This window comes from Ylistrum balloti, unplaced genomic scaffold, assembly GCF_031769215.1.
Source record: "Ylistrum balloti isolate Yb309-2 unplaced genomic scaffold, AGI_CSIRO_Ybal_v1 Utg370800, whole genome shotgun sequence".
NCBI lineage: Eukaryota > Metazoa > Mollusca > Bivalvia > Pectinida > Pectinidae > Ylistrum > Ylistrum balloti.
This window is the reverse complement of record NW_026782466.1, coordinates 1394673-1415119: the sequence shown is the minus strand read 5'-3', so window position 1 is coordinate 1415119 and position 20447 is coordinate 1394673. Positions and strand designations below refer to the sequence as shown.

At 35.1% G+C, this 20447-nt stretch overlaps 2 protein-coding genes and 3 non-coding genes across 5 annotated transcripts; 2 read left to right on the top strand and 3 right to left on the bottom strand.

Annotated features, from left to right (window-relative positions):
* The first annotated feature begins 10447 nt into the window (after positions 1–10447).
* Positions 10448–11833, top strand: LOC132558593 (dentin sialophosphoprotein-like). Its single transcript, XM_060223181.1, has one exon. It carries the CDS (start codon positions 10448–10450, stop codon positions 11831–11833), a length of 1386 nt encoding a protein of 461 aa, XP_060079164.1.
* A 2410-nt stretch (positions 11834–14243) lies between these two features.
* Positions 14244–19986, top strand: LOC132558624 (G-protein coupled receptor moody-like). Its single transcript, XM_060223219.1, has 3 exons — positions 14244–14701; positions 14937–15140; positions 18872–19986. Exons 1-3 carry the CDS (start codon positions 14569–14571, stop codon positions 19516–19518), a joined length of 984 nt encoding a protein of 327 aa, XP_060079202.1. The 5' UTR covers positions 14244–14568; the 3' UTR covers positions 19519–19986.
* Positions 16115–16190, bottom strand: LOC132558640 (small nucleolar RNA SNORD57). Its single transcript, XR_009554560.1, has one exon. It is a non-coding gene; the product is annotated as a small nucleolar RNA SNORD57 (small nucleolar RNA).
* On the bottom strand, positions 16565–16639 carry LOC132558639 (small nucleolar RNA SNORD57). The gene has a single exon (XR_009554559.1). It is a non-coding gene; the product is annotated as a small nucleolar RNA SNORD57 (small nucleolar RNA).
* On the bottom strand, positions 17645–17718 carry LOC132558638 (small nucleolar RNA SNORD57). The gene has a single exon (XR_009554558.1). It is a non-coding gene; the product is annotated as a small nucleolar RNA SNORD57 (small nucleolar RNA).
* Positions 19987–20447: the final 461 nt, after the last annotated feature.

The following is a 20447-nucleotide window of genomic DNA, read 5'->3' as shown; positions in this document are numbered from 1 at the left end:
TTGATGTTTTCAATAAATTTCAATTTGCTATGTTTTAAAAAGAACGTCAAGTATACAGCCGTAATAACCGTAACTTTGAAGCAACACAGAAATTACTTTTAGTCACCGACAGCCAACCAAGTATCACTCGAAATGCCATACATCTGAAAAGCAATATTTCACCACGGAGACAATTTACATGGCGAGACACCAGAGAATGAGGGCGGAACTATAATATTGACACGCCAACCGAATATAACTGTTAATCACATGACTGTTCTGTAACGTAACGTTTAAAAGGTCTGCACGTGTTCATGACAATGGACACGGAAATAAATCCCAAAGCGTCATGCCACATGACTCTGGTCAATATCCAACGTGACCTAAACTTCAGTAACTATGTTGTACCTGTGTCTACTTATTTTTGACGTGCCGTTAAAGTAGGTTCCAGACATCATCATGTTGATATAAATTTCTGAATTGAGTTCTTTATAAAAAAAAACCCAACTATACCCAATTATCAAAAAGTGGTATAGGTATGAGTTGATACCAAAGTAATAAAAAACATAGGATCAGCCTTGAACAAAGGTAACATAACGTGTTTGTTACAATCACGAAACAAAATGGTTGCTTCGTATCGCGGCCATGTATGCGATTTGCAAGATATGTTCTAATGCAAGGTTCATACTATCGGTCTAATGTCCAGGTAAAAATCATGTCTTTAATTTCTCCATTCTTACTTTCCATTTCTAGATAGTAACATCCTACTCCCAACTTGCAAGATGTCGTCAGTTGATAAATAAATTCACGACACTGGTTTTTCGAGATATGCAGATTTGTGAAGTCTGAAGGAATTTAAAGTTGTCGCCATCTGATGGGATATATCCTATTTCCTTGTCCGATACGAAGTTAAATGTCCATTAGCAAGTTTTTTTCCTTCATTAAAACTTGCCATCACTCACATGAACTGACCAAGAATTATATGACCGGTGTCGTTAATGAAGGAAAAATCGTTTACCCTTTCGAAACTAATTCTGTTGTCCTGTAAATTCTTCAATGGATTCTCTGAGAATGTTTTAGTCTGTATTTTGCGATAAATTAAACGATTTGGCGTTTGAATTAAGAATTTGGTGACATGAGGTTATTTTTGTTTTATTTCTAATCACCGAAAGCTAATTGACGATTGTAAAGTTTGTATTGCAGTAAAATGCGCGAGATTTTGATTTCCCTATTGTGAAGTCTCTGTTTCTAGGCAGCTACAGCTAAGCTTCCCCAGTCTATAGTATTTACATGTAACAATTGTCATATCCTCATGGTGTTGTTTCCAAGATCCCGATTTCCAGCATGATGTCGACAGCTGACTGATAATTCAAAACACAGGTTAAGATCATGGTGAAGCTTCTTGATCTTCATAACTACTCATTTAGAAATACTGATGTATTCTACATCTTTGTGAAAAGTTGGGTGTATTTGATGCCCTTGTTGTACAAATGTCTGATGGTTCAGTTGCTGTTTAGTCTTACAGGAATGACTTGGTCGGTGTCATCAATAAAGCAGAAGAGACTTAGAATATCTTATTCTCTTTGTCCTTTCTTCAAAAGTATTGGGAGTAAATACTTCTTTTGTTCATATATTGCCCAAGTTTCATTGAAATTAAAGTTTACATTCTGATTATGTTGAAATATGGTATTTTGTTTGTTGTTATTGACGTGGTAAGGTGTCTCTTCCCTGTCGCCATGGTGTGCAGAAATTGACAATGACGTAATAACCTCATCACTTTCCCCAATTAACAGTTGAACAAGCAAACTTCATCTTTGTATGTTTCTTGATCTTTTTAATCAACTTTTCCTTAAAATTAATTATCTGGATACTGCACTAAATTCATTCTGTTAGCTTAGACCAAGGTTACTTTAACATAAGTATTCTAGCAACTTAAATTTTATAAATGCTACTTTTTTTTTTAGAGATATCACAATTTCTGAGGTGCTGACAATGTCCACTTCAATCTTTTTTTATGTTAAGCAAGGCCCCAACTCAAGTTAACATACCTATAAGATACCTAGGCTAAGAGTGCAAACACATTACTTCCTACACAAAGTCATTGGGTGGGCTTATTATTGGACAAAGTAATAATGTACAATTTCAATGAACCATAATAGATACATTCACTTGGCTTATTGTTAGATAAATATGGAATCTACTAAGTACCTATTTTATTGTTTGTTATCAACAAAATTCAAATCATGCCTCATCAATATCTTCAGCTTCACATTGTACAGCCTGTATCTCAGCTTCATGTTGCAAAATTTGAGCATTCTATAATATCTGCTTTATATTAGATTAAATAAAAACCAAGAGGTTATGTCTTCTGTCACATTTATTTACAAAAGTCCCACACTACTTTTGAGGTTTCTTGTTGTGTTTCTTGGCAAACTTCAGGTTCTTCAGAAACTTTGGATCAACCTATTCATGAAGAAAGAAGATAAGCATAAGTCCAGAACACAAAATGTTAATCATTCATCAGTGAAAACCAACCCATTCTGTAGCTAAATATCAACTGGTCCAATGAAATGTGAATAAACGAAAACCTGGTCCTATTTGCTTGAAGCATTCACTTGAATTGTCAACATTGTTCTCTATACAGATTTTCCAGTAATATTGAAATTGAGTACTAAATTCTCATTTAAATCTTGCGATCCACAGCTACAAAATTTCTTGATACCACATGTAAAATGCAGTGCTAGGATTAAACAAATATCTGATGATGTAATTCTAACATAATTTGTACAGAAGCATTCCTTAATCTCTATCACACTGCAGTGATTTTCCTATTTCACCCCATTTAAGATAAAAACCTGTATGTACCAGCCATTATTGAAAGTTTTACCCATTTGTTTGATACCTGGGGGTAGCCCAGCAATGTACTTGTGATGCCCACACTACCAACTTACCCCTTTTAATGATGGGTATCGGACAGTCTTGGGACGATGGATACCATTCCTGTGCTGCTTACGATCTATAAAAACACAAAGAACTTTAATATCTGTGCATTTCTCATTTTTATGTTCAGAAACTGATAGGAGAAGCATGGGAGTTTTAAATTACATTAAAAAAAAAAAGAAAGTTTTACACAAATATCAAATCGATTACATGTCCACAGTCATACTTTGACATCAATAACCTACAGTTGGTCAACAGCTTAGATGATTGTGCTTTGACAATGCACTTACCAATTACAAATCCAAAATAAATTGGAAATTGATTGTCTAGTCATGTCATGAGGCATCTATCTATCAGGTCCAGCAATTTAGCATTTGCCTGCCCAACCAATTCTTAATTCAATATCAACGAGGCTTTACCTACTTCTAACCTAGGTCTGATTTCTCTCAAAATTCTACAATCTATTCAGTATGGATGACATTAATGCTTACACTTGAGCTTGCATCCTGAACATTCTAAAATAATGGTTATGTAATGCATTTATTTATAGGATAAATCTCTTGATTTAATCCCCAATAAACTCATGACTTGCAAAGTCGTTGCCATGGCAATCATTCTAGCCCAAATATGGCAGCCAACTTAACATTGGAGAAGTTTATGATAACGTTATGCTTAAATATGTCATTGAAACCAGTAGAGAGTAATGAAGATGTTATTCTAAGTGAAACCTTCAGATTCTGCTTTTTTTAACCTTCCTGCGAGTTTATCGGAGATGTTATATGTTTGAGAAAAATCAAGAAATAAGTTAATACATATAGAAGGTAATACTGTCGTACCAGGGATCAATTTCAGTTGTAATATCACAATTTAATCCAATCAGATGTCACATGGTATTGTCTTCTATGTACAACTTAAATTCTAAATCGAATGATATGGAAGTCCCAACATTTAAAAAGAAACAACTTTGGATGAGTCTTCTGTCCATTGTGGAATGCAATCCATGGTGTCCACCATTTTATTGATCTAATTCAGTGAACAAATACCTTTTCCATTAACAGATAGACTACAAATTTTGGGTATGTACACTAGGAATCAATATCAATGAAGATATAGACCGATAATCAGACCTTCACGCTGGCCAGACAACTCCACTTGAGAGTGGACAGAGCTCACAATGTCATCAATGTTTGAAAGGAACATTTTGATTGGCTAAGGACATGTCGAGGACCATTTCAACGAAAATGTTGCCGTCTTAGTTTACGTTGAATTTTATTGATGTAATGATAATTACATCTGTTTTCATCTGGAAGTATTTTAGAATGGGGATAATTCGTCTTGCCTTAAAACAACAAAAGTGATGATTTAATATCAAGCAAACTATCCTTTAAGTATTGATTTCCTTCAACGCGAAACACAATAACAACTGAATAAAATTCTTCATGACCTTGAATATAACCTTGACAACATACGATCACAATCTTCATATCAACAAAGTTGTAGTAAACCTTGTTTGTTGTGTCAGAAACATCCGCACACCTTTCTTCTATCATTGCACCTACAGGATTAATTCTTTCCATTGTTTTTTTTTAAATAAACTGAAATATGAATAATTTAATCTGTTTACATCCTTCTTCGACACAGACCTTAGTCTACAGGGACTCGTAAAATTGAACAACAAATTCTGATTTATGGATGTGTTTGTTATTTATCACAGCTGTCAGCTATTTTCCGTAAATACTTATTCTCCCTGAAGGGAGAGCATATAGTTGCCACTTTGTCCTTCGGTCTGTCATAATTTTGTCTGGATTATAACATCAAAACAAAGAGGTATCAATATACAACTTAATACTTAGATCTTGATGAGGAGAAATGCACTGTACAAGAACCGCAACTCTCTTTTGCATAATTATGGAGTTATTGCCCTTTGTTATTCTTTTTTAATCTTAAATTTTGTCTCATTTGGGGAGCATAACCTGTGTCCAAGGCCCCTGTTTTTATAGATAAAATCTAAATGATGACAGATATTAGCACATGACCATTCACTTGCTATATATTGTACCTACAAGTGTTGTAAATTATATTACAGACTGATATTGTCTCTGGTAGCATTGTCTGGGAGGTACTGTTTCAGGCCTCTATTTCTTGCTATTTTCCAGAAGGGAATTAAATTGCTCAAAAAAAAAAAAAAAAAAAAAAACCCTTGAAAATGAAATTAATTAAAAAAAAATCCCGATTTGTTTGTTAACATATACATCTTTTCACCTTCAAGCTTTTAGTAATCTGTGAAAATTGAACACATTACAGAGCGTAGTGTAACTGTCATTACAACAACTAACCTTAAACTCTACAATTATCCTCTTGCTCCTGATAGGTTGACAAGATCAACCTTATATATAGCTAGTAACTTACTTTGGTTGTGACTTGTGTGATTCTTGGACTTGGCCATCTTGTAAGGCTGATCTTACTGGAAAGAGAAAGAAAAATTACTTTATTCTTACAAAATTTTCATTTGATTTATGGACCTTTTAAACCTCAAATTCAAAATGCAAATCCTGCGACAAATTAGCACATTTAATGGGCAATGAGGCCAAGAATATAAACACATCAATTTCCTCTGAATGAACACGGTTTTAACACACTTGTACAGTCCTATCACAAATTCTGTACGGTTTATATACATAAATAACACTTAATCCAGATTTCTTTGTTTGATTTCACTTAAAATGATGCCTGCCATCATCACAAAATTGATGTGACAGATCATGAAAAAAAATCACCATTATGTTACAGTGGAGTAAAAACAAATGTTCTTCCAACATGGACAGACAGGAATAATGGTTAACATACATTAATCATCTAATCCACACTGTCAGCTCTAGCAGAAATTGGAACTGTTCACACCTTTGGTCTGTAAATTTAAGCACTGGCTTCACCAAAAGTGATTTGTCCCCAACATGGTACTTCAGGGCCATATTACATATACACTGGGAATCGTATATCTTTCATTATCCTGCTACGATGTAGAGTTCGTAGGAGATTGACCTATATCAACAGGTCATTCTACTATTATACCCTGATGAGCAGTATAAGGTTTATTTATCAATGTTGTAAGCTTTGTACTTGTACATGTGGTTTCTATGGTAGCCATTATCTCCATGGAAGGGGAAAAAAATCAGTTAAGAAATTTTAACAAGCTGCAGGTTTTGTAGACTTTTTTCTATAGAAGTAAAACAGGATATGAAAAACTGCAAAATTCAATCTAATTAGCACACCTGCACGTACAAGAAATTTTAAGTGCACCACAATCTTCTTCCTCCGAAAATGATGGGGGTGTGAAAACTCTATTTATCTTGACTGATGGTCTTCCTAAGAAAGGGTCAGAAATAAAAATCAATGTTGTATTTTCCAGGTTATAAGCCGAACCGGAATACAAGCTGCACCCTTGATTACAATATGGTGGCTACTATTGTTGACATTTGATATACTGGTAACAGATAATGGAAGGCAGTTCTTACAAAGTGGTAACTGTTACAACAACCAAAGTTTGTTGATATAACAGACAACGGTGAGCAATTTATCAAGGCTGTCAGTGAAACATGTAATAAAGTTTGCAAACAAATTATACACAGATAATCCTTTATTTTATCGATGTGTTTCAAAAATGTAAAATAGCAATAATCAAAAAATTGTCAAGCTAGGGTGTCTTCACAGATGATCTATGCACAGATATAGGGCCTGACATTATATACAGTTTACTAAACAATATCGCCATCGGTGTCTGCACCGTTATCCATTAGCGAAGACACTTGCATGCTGAAAAAATTCTTATATTCCCATATTATTTCTTGTGAGTTACACAAAGCCATTCATATCACAAACAAGCATGGTAGTCGTTCTAGAATTTTACCTTTAACCTGATGACCTATGTAAACACATGAAGGGCAGATACTCGTAAAAATACTTAGTACTGTCTTGGACTGGTATATTGGTACACTTCCAATCTTTTTTTCATCCTGTCGTTTTTTTTCATCAACATACAAGCTGCATGCCCGACTCACGAGGAAAAAAAGTGTAGCTTATAATCCCAAAAATACAGTATTCAGCTACATAACCTCAAGGAATAGTAATGATTCATGTACAAAGTAACGTAGAAATTGATTCAAGAGTCTGGGAGGAGTTGTCAAAAAGAAAAAAAAAAAATTCAACAAAGAGGCATAACTCCTTTAGACAGGGCCTTTGTGAATAAAATCGCTGAATGTCTAACTTCACTGAATGGGAGGGCTTTATTTTTTCACATTTTCTGGAATGAAATCTGAGTAGGATGAATTCATAAGCCCAGCCCGGAAAGAAGTTCATTACCTATCTGCTATAAATACAGCTGTCAATAGGATCTGGTGATATTGGACCTAAGCCTCGCAGAAATGAGATATGCTGTCGATGACGATATCACAGGTATTAGAGATGCCAGTGTCAGATGTTTACAATACTGGTTGGGATGGACAGACTTTATATTAAGTGGGTAGTGCCTGATCGACCATTGGTGAGGAGCACTTCTGTGTTAGGTTAGTGACTGGACTGGGACAGGACTTACTAATTAGGAGTGCAATTGTAATAGGTCAGTGACTAGACATGACTTTCACTGGCAGATTTACTTTCAAAACTCAGCAACTGGTGGCGTGAAAGTGTGCATAACTAATCAAATTCTCTGTTGTTGTATTTCAACATCTATGTACCTGGATATCTTCAATGTCAACATTTACAAGAAATTTATTTAAATAGAAAACAAAATTTCATGAAATCACATATAAGAAGATCAAGGGGCCATTCATTTTATAACCAAAAACTTTAAAACAGGTTGTCAAAATAATTAAATGTACACTTCATTTTCCAGACTTGAATCAAACAGCCAAAAAGATTTTAATAAATGACTACTGGTAAATGTTTCTGCCAATCTGTGGCCACAGCAGTCACTTTCAATTCTGAAGATTTAAGCTATCACTTGATGTTTTCTTCCCTTGCGAGTGAATCACTCTTGACAACAGAGAGATAAAATCTACTACCTTTAGATTGCCTAGAAGACACAGTAGTTAATAACACCTTTTAATACAAAAACAGAAATATGTACAGTAGAGTATAGCCGAACGATGAATTAAACTGCATCAAGCAGGTGTTTTGTCCTTGTAGGGCTTGTCAATGATGCTAAGGTCTAACTTCTGAAGCCTAACAGGCCACTGAAGAAAATCCTAAATGATTGAAAGAAATGTCAGAATCTAGATCGGGAGGTGCATCACATACAGCCTCATTCAAAGCTGGGATCTGACAACTACAACTTGATTAAACTAGAGCTATTGTATACATCCCAATAAAATCATTAATGTTGAAAAACACATCTGTTCACAGCACACTTTGGAAAGAATATTTCTTACATCCAAGTTAAGTAAAATCTACAGTAGAACTGGGAGAAATTACTTCCTACATACTCTTGGTGGCATGTGGTTCTCTACCTAACATATCTGTGTGCCAAATAACATGCATGTACTTTGCCAAAAGCATACTTTGTCGGATATCATGTATGCACAATCTTCAACATTGGTTATTCTATAGCCTTTTTTACAGTTTCTGACGCAAACGCCACCTTCTAAAATGATGGCAGACATGTTTTAATTAAATCAGGGCTCAAAATCGGCAATAAAGATCTGCCAATGAATTTTTTACATTAAGATGCTGTTGTCAGTTCTATAAAAATACTTACAATAACATATTCAAGAGCATGAGCCATAATCTGACATCAAGGGAATATTGGTACAAGAAAAATCTTTCAACTTAACCATACACTGCATGTACAAAGACTTACTTTCAAACATCATAACAAGTAACTACTGTTTCTAGCCCCAGAACAAGTCACCTCTTATATCAAATCCGATTTCACATGCACATCTCTGCCTTATTTCTTTTTATTATTAGATAACAAATGTGTCTGGCTATTGAGTTCCAACATCACTGAGAAAACAAAGCGTTCTTTCACACGAGTATCAATCTTTACTCTTAACAGCCATAGCACGTGTGTTTACAAATTAAACACAATATGGATTTTCATAATGCTTATTTTGTAATGGGAAACATTTATTTCATTGGGACACAAATTAGACATTCACATATAGATAATTAAATCACTCAATTGTGTCACCTGGCAATTTTAAAAGGGAAAGGATGATCAGCGACTAAATTAAGCTTGTTTGTATAAAACCAAATTTGTTTTCCTCAACAATTATTTTCTAAATCTTTTTGATCACTATGCAAGGCAATAAAGCAGACGGCAAATCAAATTCTTCAACCTAATGCTTTTGATAACAGGACAATTTTTTTTTTAAACATTTCAATATGCCAGGCAGTAACCATCACATGCAAAAGTACTGTAAATACAATCTACCCTTGTTATACTGCCATCTTTGGTCCATTTTGGCAGTATAATGAGTGTGGCGATAGTATCGAAATTTGACAGATTACAACCACGTACAAGACAAAGCCAAGTTTTTATTTGCCACTATATCATAAACAGATTGATGTTGAGTTTTAAATACCATAAAGAAGAAGAGGGATTTGCAAGTTTTTGGTGCGATACTTTCAGGTTATCATGGTTCAAATTCATAAGATATATTTTCTGAGCCTGGTCTAACATCAGACGTTTCTGAGCCTGGTCTAACATCACATGTTTCTGAACCTGGTCTAACATCAGATGTTTCTGACCATGGTCTAACATCAGACGTTTCTGAGCCTGGTCTAACATCACATGTTTCTGAGCCTGGTCTAACATCAGACGTTTCTGAGCCTGGTCTAACATCAGACGTTTCTGAGCCTGGTCTAACATCACATGTTTCTGAACCTGGTCTAACATCAGATGTTTCTGAGCCTGGTCTAACATCACATGTTCCTGAACCTGGTCTAACATCAGACGTTTCTGAGCCTGGTCTAACATCACATGTTTCTGAGCCTGGTCTAACATCAGACGTTTCTGAGCCTGGTCTGACCTCACATGTTTCTGAGCCTGGTCTAACATCAGACGTTTCTGAGCCTGGTCTGACCTCACATGTTTCTGAACCTGGTCTAACATCAGATGTTTCTGACCATGGTCTAACATCAGACGTTTCTGAACATCACATGTTTCTGAACCTGGTCTAACATCACATGTTTCTGCGTTTCTGAGCCTGGTCTAACATCACATGTTTCTGAGCCTGGTCTAACATCAGACGTTTCTGAGCCTGGTCTAACATCAGACGTTTCTGAGCCTGGTCTGACCTCACATGTTTCTGAGCCTGGTCTAACATCAGACGTTTCTGAGCCTGGTCTGACCTCACATGTTTCTGAACCTGGTCTAACATCAGATGTTTCTGAGCCTGGTCTAACATCACATGTTTCTGAACCTGGTCTAACATCAGATGTTTCTGACCCTGGTCTAACATCAGATGTTTCTGACCCTGGTCTAACATCAACGTTTCTGACCCTGGTCTAACATCAGATGTTTCTGACCATGGTCTTACTGGTCTACCCTGGTCTTACATTAGATGTTTCTGAACCTGGTCTAACATCAGACGTTTCTGAGCCTGGTCTTACATCAGACGTTTCTGACCCTGGTCTAACATCAGATGTTTCTGACCCTGGTCTTACATCAGATGTTTCTGACCCTGGTCTTACATCAGATGTTTCTGACCCTGGTCTAACATCAGACGTTTCTGAGCCTGGTCTTACATCAGATGTTTCTGACCCTGGTCTTACATCAGATGTTTCTGACCCTGGTCTAGCATCAGATGTTTCTGACCATGGTCTTACATCAGACATTTCTGAGCCTGGTCTTACATCAGATGTTTCTGAGCCTGGTCTAACATCAGACGTTTCTGAGCCTGGTCTTACATCAGATGTTTCTGAGCCTGGTCTAACATTACATATTTCTGACCCTGGTCTAGCATCAGATGTTTCTGACCATGGTCTTACATCAGACGTTTCTGACCCTGGTCTTACATCAGATGTTTCTGACCCTGGTCTAACATCATATATTTCTGAACCTGGTCTTACATCAGACGTTTCTGAGCCTGGTCTGACCTCACATGTTTCTGAACCTGGTCTAACATCAGACGTTTCTGAGCCTGGTCTTACATCAGATGTTTCTGACCCTGGTCTAACATCAGATGTTTCTGACCCTGGTCTTACATCAGACGTTTCTGACCCTGGTCTTACATTAGATGTTTCTGAACCTGGTCTAACATCAGACGTTTCTGAGCCTGGTCTTACATCAGATGTTTCTGACCCTGGTCTAACATCAGACGTTTCTGAGCCTGGTCTTACATCAGACGTTTCTGACCCTGGTCTTACATCAGATGTTTCTGACCCTGGTCTAACATCATATATTTCTGAACCTGGTCTTACATCAGACGTTTCTGAGCCTGGTCTTACATCAGATGTTTCTGACCCTGGTCTAACATCAGACGTTTCTGAGCCTGGTCTAACATCACATATTTCTGACCCTGGTCTAGCATCAGATGTTTCTGACCATGGTCTTACATCAGACGTTTCTGAACCTGGTCTTACATCAGACGTTTCTGAGCCTGGTCTTACATCAGATGTTTCTGACCCTGGTCTAACATCAGACGTTTCTGAGCCTGGTCTAACATCAGACGTTTCTGAGCCTGGTCTTACATCACATGTTTCTGACCCTGGTCTAACATCAGACGTTTCTGAGCCTGGTCTGACCTCACATGTTTCTGAGCCTGGTCTAACATCAGACGTTTCTGACCCTGGTCTTACATCAGATGTTTCTGAACCTGGTCTAACATCACATATTTCTGATCCGGGTCTAACATCACATGTTTCTGACCCTGTTCTAACATCAGACGTTTTTGACCCCGGTTTAACATCTTAAGTTATATTACCTTTTTGTTAAATTACAAATGGACGGTCAGCAGAGTGGTCCCTTAACATGGTTGTTGTTGTTTTTAACTAGGACGAGAGGTCATGGTTGTTTACTGTCTGGAGTATGGAACAGTCTAAATACCAGTACATCTACATAATACTTGCCTTACTGTTGGTAAACATGTAGATACCAGCATTACCAAATAAAATAAAAATCATTGATTGACCCACATCACCCACAACTCATCAAGCTCAATAATTAATAGCCTTTCAGTTAAGAACTATTGATTTTCTTACTTGTATATCACAAAGGGTTTTGAAAACGTAATAGCCTTTTCGATTACCAGACTGCTTGCTTTTCGTAAAATGAAATCGTATCATGAAATTTAATTAACTTCATATAAACTTAGGAATATAAGACGTTTTCGGTTTAATTTGTCCTTGTTACTTAGATGGCTATGTGGGCTGAAAAATTGAAAGAAAAGACTTACGAATAAACTAAAATGGTGGTTTCATTTGGGTAGCATGCCAATATCCTTTTCATGCTTATTTTGTCCACACTCTACCATCTAAGCCTTGAGTGGTCTTTCAAATTTTGATTAAAAGTCACATTCTGTTAGTTGATAACTGAAATTCCTGCTGTTAATTTGATTTTTCAAAATCCAATTATAGGTTTCGGATGAAAATTGATGTAAGAAGCACTTCTCAGATAAGATTTTCTTTGTAACAGCTTCTACAATTGTATTACAGTACTGTACAACGTCATTTTGTTAACAAGAGGCCCATGGGCCTAAACGGTCACCAGATTTCATCTCAACCAAACCTGAAGTGCAAATGGCCATTATTCTCCGAGTTACGATCAAATGGGTTCCACATCCGAGACCTCCATGACATAAGGCTGCCCTCAAAGTTTCATCAAAACCTGGGTGGTTGGGTGGTGCAGTGGTAATGCTCTCGTCTCCAACCTCAGTTGCTCTGGGTTTGATTTCCAGAATGGACATGAAAAAGTAAGGAGTCACCTGCCCGACCACGTGGGTGTCACACGGGTATTTACATGATAAGACCCCTCCCGTGTTTATATCTGCGTCAACAGGAATGTAAGATATACAATAGGCCTACTGGACATTCATTACCTTGTAATCAAGGTTTATAACAAATACAGCCAATGTTCATTATAAATAGATTAACATATACCACTGACATTCAAAGTGGGCACTTCCAATCAATTATAACCAGTTTCCTAGACAAACCTAAGTTTCTAAAACTTAACTCCAAACAGTGTCAATTGTGACCTGGATTATAGATAAACGTAAAATCTGTCTGACCAATTACCTCCTCCACACACTTCTGGTTTATCACAATAAGTATTCCAACACTTTTGACAAATTTGACACCAGCGATAAAAAATATTCAAGGTAATTTACTTTTGCAAATTATGTCAAGCTTTATACGAGAGACCTAAAAACTAAACATCAAGATTTTAGGTATTTCAATTAGTCAGAAGACATTTAATTGTTTGACTAATTTGGTCCTTGTTTCCTTGAATGTGGGTCAAGGTCATTTCTTTTCACAAACTATGTTAGGATTCATCTCAGGTACCTACCAGCTAAAAATCTACCTTCTAGGCCTTTTAGTTTGTCAGAAGAAGTTGTTTAAAGGAAAAAAGTTTATGCTGGACAATGCCAAAACATAAGTTTCCAAGTGAGCTGATGCATTAATGGGAGATAAATAGTATTAATTGTGACCTCACAGAACACAAAGTAGAGAAGACAATTAATTAGATGACTGAATGACTAGCACTCTAACAAATATTGTAGGCAATAACCAACAAATGAGGTGTTAGAATGATCATTGACATAAAAAGGATGTACCAGCCTTTCTGATGCAAAATACTGAAAATGATAGCAGAAATTCAAACTTTCCATGGAAGATCTATACAATAACACAAACATCATAAACATGCCAAAGATTGCAAGAATGTTGTAAATAACACTATAAATAATTGGACACAAAAGTTAATGTTCCCCAGCTAATTCAACAAACATCATAAAATGGCTGTAATCAATATGTCGTGTTTTTTCCCCTTCTATCATACAGTTATCATATGCAACCTAAAACTTGTTTGGTACAACAGATTTTTTATACACTACATAAAATCGAATACGTACAATTTGTTTTTATCCAAAGTTGGAATATACATGCATCACTGCTTGGGAAATGAACAACAGAGTTTATCAATATATTTCATAGATTCAAAACTAGTTATTGCAAGTTTTAATATACATGTATATATAGAATCTGATGCTTCATTGAAAGTCATTTGTAAGAACATGTGAGTATTACTGCAGCACATGGTATATAAGGAGGAGCCAAACTGGATCCAAGAGGCTGTGTGAAATGATACTAGTCGACAGCAGCAGTGATTCTTACTCTACAGGCCAGTACATCCCTAGCTGCATCAGAGTGGACAACATCAATATGACATAGATGCAGCATACACTACAGTATGGACCAGTGTTATTGAAATAAAATTGGAAGTACAAAAGAGTTTAAATACTTCCTAACAGATATTTGTATTTGGCCTTGATGAACAATGAAACAAAAATGGACAATAGTTGGCCAGTTTGGATTTATTTTGTGAGGTCATTTCTATGTGAATCATTGTAGATTTTCCATCTGGATGATAATACAATTTTTGGATTTACAATTTGTTCAAAAGGCCAGAGATTGATAAACCTTTGGAACATGTACTTCAGAACGATATCTAACATAACCACAGACGTGGAGGAGTTGGTCAGTGTGAACCAACCCCAACACAATGCCTACCTTTGGGTAGTCATAACGATGATTGTCATCATCATCTTCATGGGTTTTATTGGTAAGCCATTTTCCTTCAACTTTCATTTTCATAGTTAGGATAATAATGTAGTATAAAGGATTTTTGTTCAATTTTTCTTTTGATTAATCATTTTTCTTATCAACAATTTATAATTAGTTTTCGAAACATACTATATGAAATTAGGATCTGGTATTTTTGTGGGACTCTGACAAAACAGCTTATGAAATATTTTCTTGATACATGAACTTTGAGAGCTATTGTTTTTTCTTGACAGGAAATGTAATGGTGATTGTGGTGGTGAAGACAACAAAGAAACTACAGACTGTCTCCAACTACTTCATCATCAACCTCAGCATCTCCGATTTAATCTTCGTCTGTTGTGTCCTGCCCTTCAATATCTATACATTCATCACAGACGGATGGTATATGGAGGAAACTCTGTGTAAATTTATTGGATTCATGGGATACATGCTAACTGGTAAACTAATTACTACACTAGTCACGTTCAGAATACAATTACAATTTGCGGTTTCCAATTGCTACTATCCATTATAAATCTTCCACAGCAATTCTACAAATTCATAGTGTTAATGATCAACATGTAGAATCTAGGGATCTAACTTCCTATCTGAAATTGCCTGGTATATACAATATGCCCTGTTGATGTAAAGTAAGATTTAACTTCTATCTGACCTTCTATATGAGAAACTTACAGATAATTTGACCTGCCTAAATGTACTCGAGACCAGAATAACATGTATTGGTCTGATTGTCATTGATTGGGATCCTGTTTTTATCCATTCCTTTATCATCAGCACAGCGACATCTGTACTTATTCAAGATATGTTTGTGTAAACAAGTGATCCAATATAGTTGTATGGTCGCTGCCATGGACTCTAAAATTACCCAGATTATGGCAGACATTTTCAAATGTCCCATTTAATACATAAACACAAATTGTAGCCTACATGTGTTATATCTCATAATGTACTGGTACACAATTATCCCCATGTAAACAAGCTGATACAAACATTGCAGTCTCTATGTATCCAACATGTTTTTATGTCTAGACATTTAATTTGATTAATTTGTTTAATTCCCATTAAATTCCAACCTAACACAATAAAATCCCAGACCTGTAATACTAAAAGGTAGAAAACGGGTAAAATACAAGAAATCCCACAGAAGTAGAAAATAGTGTTATAATAATGAAAGATGTACAAATATATATATATATATATAGATGTATTGGTGTAGTTGTCATTCTAGTTACTTAATGTAGATTTTTAATTGGCATTGCTGAAAGTCATCATGATAGACTATTTTGGTCTTTGGTTTAATACTATGTTGCTTGTTTAATAAAAGTTTGTATTTTTCAAAAAACCTCAAATCATGGTAAAAAAAAAAAAATGAAAAAAAATATCCTCAACATAGGTGATATAACTTGAAATCCAATCAGTCTCATTAAATCAGTTTATTTTTGCTTTCATAGAAAAATATCAAGCAAACAGTGTATGCATCATTTTGGATTTCATACTACAACTATTTGAATATGGTTACTTACATTGTGTATGCTTCTGTAATTTGAGTATCGTTCTACAAACCTAAATTCACAATGATGAATTGTTTTAACTTTAGAAAGTCAGTTTTATCATTGCTGGTCAATTTAAGGTTTTATTTCCAAAAGATTGAAGAAAGCATTGTGTGCAGACTCGTTCAATTTGCCAGACACAAGACCATTCATCATCAATGACTGACAGTCAGGTGGTTAAATCTACTTTAACTTTAATGATATGTTGAACATAACCTGAACTGTTCAATGCTCCAGTACTAGTGTATTCAGTATTCAAATGTACGTTTATAAAAAAATAAATGAAGGAACAGCTTTTAAATTCTCAAATCCAATCAGTCTCATTAAATCAGTTTATTTTGCTCTCACAAAAAATGATCAAGCAAAAAATTGATTCATCATCTTGGACTTGCAAAGACTTATTGTAAGTAAAGTACACCAGATTTTATCAAAATATTTGTTAGTTTTTTAATAACATGAAAATACTAAAAATCAATGTCCCTTATAATTGCAGATTCAAAAGGAGGTGAATAATATATATCATAATAGTGTAAGATTTACCCTTCTATTAGTTAATCAATACAGCATACACAATATCAAATGTTGATCCAAAGTTTTCCAATACTTTACAGTTAATATTTGTGTCATGACTTTGACTACAACTATTATGATTTATATACATGCACAATACCGGGGTATTTATTTCAAATCCAATCAGTCTCATTAAATCAGTATAGTTTTGCTTTCAGGAAAGTATCAAGCAAAATGATTATCCATCATTTTAGATTTGAAATATTTTATTACTACTCAGTAGTGTAGTTTCAGTGTTACACTGATAACCAACAGTTTATAAATCCTAGGTTTTCCTGTAAAACCAAATTTTAAGAATCTTACCATGTGCTATACATCTGTAATAGGGAACTAGTGTTAAAGTTGTTTGGTTCATCACATTTTTTTTTGGACAAAAATGAAAATTTTCCATTTCACAAAAAAAAAAAAAATGTTCCTAGCTACTTCCAGGTAGTATACATAAAGACTGACATAATAAAACGACATGTGATTAAAGAGATGCACAAAATAAATATTGACCAGTTCCCTCCAAACAACTTCCTGATAATACTGAGCACTCGTTAAATTCACATTAAACCCATTAGTTTTACTTTCCACGAAAAGATTTACAATGTCTGGTATTTAGGGTTTTCAAAGAATTTTCTCTGCCAGCTTGTTTTAATTATAAGAAAATTTCACATATTTATGTTATGGTTATGCAATGTATTAATACCAAATTGTATTTTCTCATAGATTTCAAGAAACTACATCATAATATAAGATATCAACAAGCAAATTGTCTGCATGAAAATCCCCAACAACTTACTGGGAAAAAATTCTTTGACCAAGCAAGGCATCAAATCCAATCAGTCTCATTAAATCAGTTATTTTTGCTTCCACACAAAATGTCAAGCAAACAGTTGTTGCATCACTTTGGACTGTGCCAAGGGTTTTCCTATTAAATCATGCATGATCACAGAGTGGAAGTTACTGAATCCAAATAAAAGTGTCTGGGTTCTATAGTTACGTAGGAGTTTCCATATACAGTAACATGTCTGCTTGTCAAGAATTAGCGATTCTCTGAAAAAGCCTAACTGCTCTTCTAAATCAGATTTCCAAGATATAAATAGTTTGTTAAACATACTATTTTGTAAACATACTTTGACTGTGAACAGGATGGGGAAAATTTATTATATTGTTGTTTTTCCTTTCTTCAATACTTTCCATTTGACAAAAACGAAGTTATATATAAAGAAGCTAGAGAAATTACGACAAATGTCGTCTTCTGATTTTAACTGAAAATCTTCCACATCAGTGTTTTCCCCATTAGTTTCCTAGATCGGAAAACAATATTTAATGCTTGTTCCATTCTCCTCACTGCCCGGGTAATTTCAGTACAATTTTTATTCTCTACTCATCACGACCTTGAGTCACCTTGAGATAAATGGCCATGCTCTGGTACACGTACACCAAGCCTTTGGTTTTCCGAGACAGACACATTATTATACAACTTTAACATCTATTAGCTAGATGTGCCTCATTCATCAATCAAAGTCAGATATATATTTAGAACACTTTGAAAATTATCTGAGTTCTGTCAAGATTTCAAAATGGAACTGACATCATGATAACACATAGATTCTAACCCCATCCATCATTTATATTATGACCCAGACTGCCGTCTTCATCTATTACATACAAGGGCCAGAAACAATACTTATCATACGATACGAAAATTTAATTACCAGTAATGGCTGCTACTATGATCAGTATCAAGCATTACTGTGGTCATGAAAACTCTTGATTCCTAGGCTGTTTGCCATGCCTACTGTAACCAGGTAAGGCATTAGGCCTACTAATACAGAATACTCTCAGGACAGGCAATAGGTGCTAATGGGGATAGAATGTTCTGTATACTCTGGTGGTACAGGATTTTTGGAAAATTATGGTAAACCCAAAATTTTTTTTATTTTACGTTCCCCGTCGTCATTCACTTTTTTATATGGACAGTCCTCTTGTCTACACGAACCCCTGGGGTACTTTTTCATTGATTTATTGCCATTTGATATCACTCATTTTTGTTGTTTCAGGAACAACCATAATTACTGTGGTACTTATAGCCTACAACCGATACAAGCTTGTGACTGATATGATGGGGTACAGACGACTCTACAGCAAAACTAATATTGCTGCAATGATAACATTATCATGGACACTGCCGGTCATTTTCCTGATTCCAGCCATTACAGAACTGTGGGGAAAATTTGGTTATGTTCCAATGATGGTGACATGTAATCTGCTTCTGGATCACAACAGTCAGATGTTTAAAATATTTTTGTTGATTGTAAGAGCAGGAATTCCTTGCGGACTTATTGTGTACTTCTACATCAAGATATACATGACAACCTACAACAGTTCAAAGAGGATTCTGTCCAATATGAGACTGCTTGCACCAATGGATACAAACAATTTGCGACGGGAAATGCACCTCACAAAAATGATGGTGGTGATTTTCTTGGTGTTTGCGATTTCTTACTTTCCGTGCACCATAACTGGTCTTATAGACTGGAACCATATCATGTCCAAGACTTTCCACATGTTCTGTGCTACCACAGTGTATATTGGCAGTGCATTAAACCCGTTGTTATACGGGCTGTTTAATCAACAATTCAGAGATGCATACATCAAGTTACTGTGCAGGAACAAACAAAATGCACCTATTCCAGTGAAGCACTGACAGTTCGAAACCACATTAAATTGTTTTGTACATGGCCTACACATTGTATTTACAAGAATACTGCCAATCCAACTTTTGTAAAAATATGTTTTAGATGATACATCAATGTAAAAAAAAAAATCATGAAATCATTTTTGTGTATATCATCTGAGAGTGATCATATTAAAATCACCAGAAAAAACTGAACTAATAAGAATGAAGTCTCTAAAATTTCTACAGAACTTTTCTTTATATACATGTAAATATCTCTACTAGGACTGAGGTTAAGTAACAATTTATTTCAATATGAAAAGTAAATTTGAAATTTCATGAAACATGTACTCTAAAATAAATATTCAAGAAAGAAGTTTCTCTTCGAGATTTCAGAGGACACGAGTTGGAGCATCAGCATATTAGTTATTTTGTTATCATAAATGAGAATCATATCAGTGTTATTGTTGTTGTTTTTAATGTGTTTCTGATGTTTCTTTTAACAGATCTAATAAAAATGTGAATTCTGAATGACATCAGTCTTGTTCTTTAAAACAAAGGCCAGCATTGGACTTTTAGGTCAATAACTTGAAAAGAATAAGGGGATTGCATCTGATCTGGAACTAACACAAACAACTGGAAACCTCAATGAAATTAACAAAGTTTGTTTAAAGTTTGTTTTAATACCTTCAAAAATGATTGGAAAATACAGTGGAACCACTTAATGTCACTTCTGTTAATGTCACTTTCTGGTTAATATCACATTTCTTTGAAACACATTTTTTCACACACACATATATACATATCTATTCTCTGTAATCCAATATCTCATAATATTGTTTATTTAATTTGGGCAACGTATCATATCACTTCATTTCACAACTAACACGAAAGGAGCCTTGGGCCTTTACAGTTATCTAACAATTAAGACCTTTCTATGCAAGAATTGGAAGTAGTTA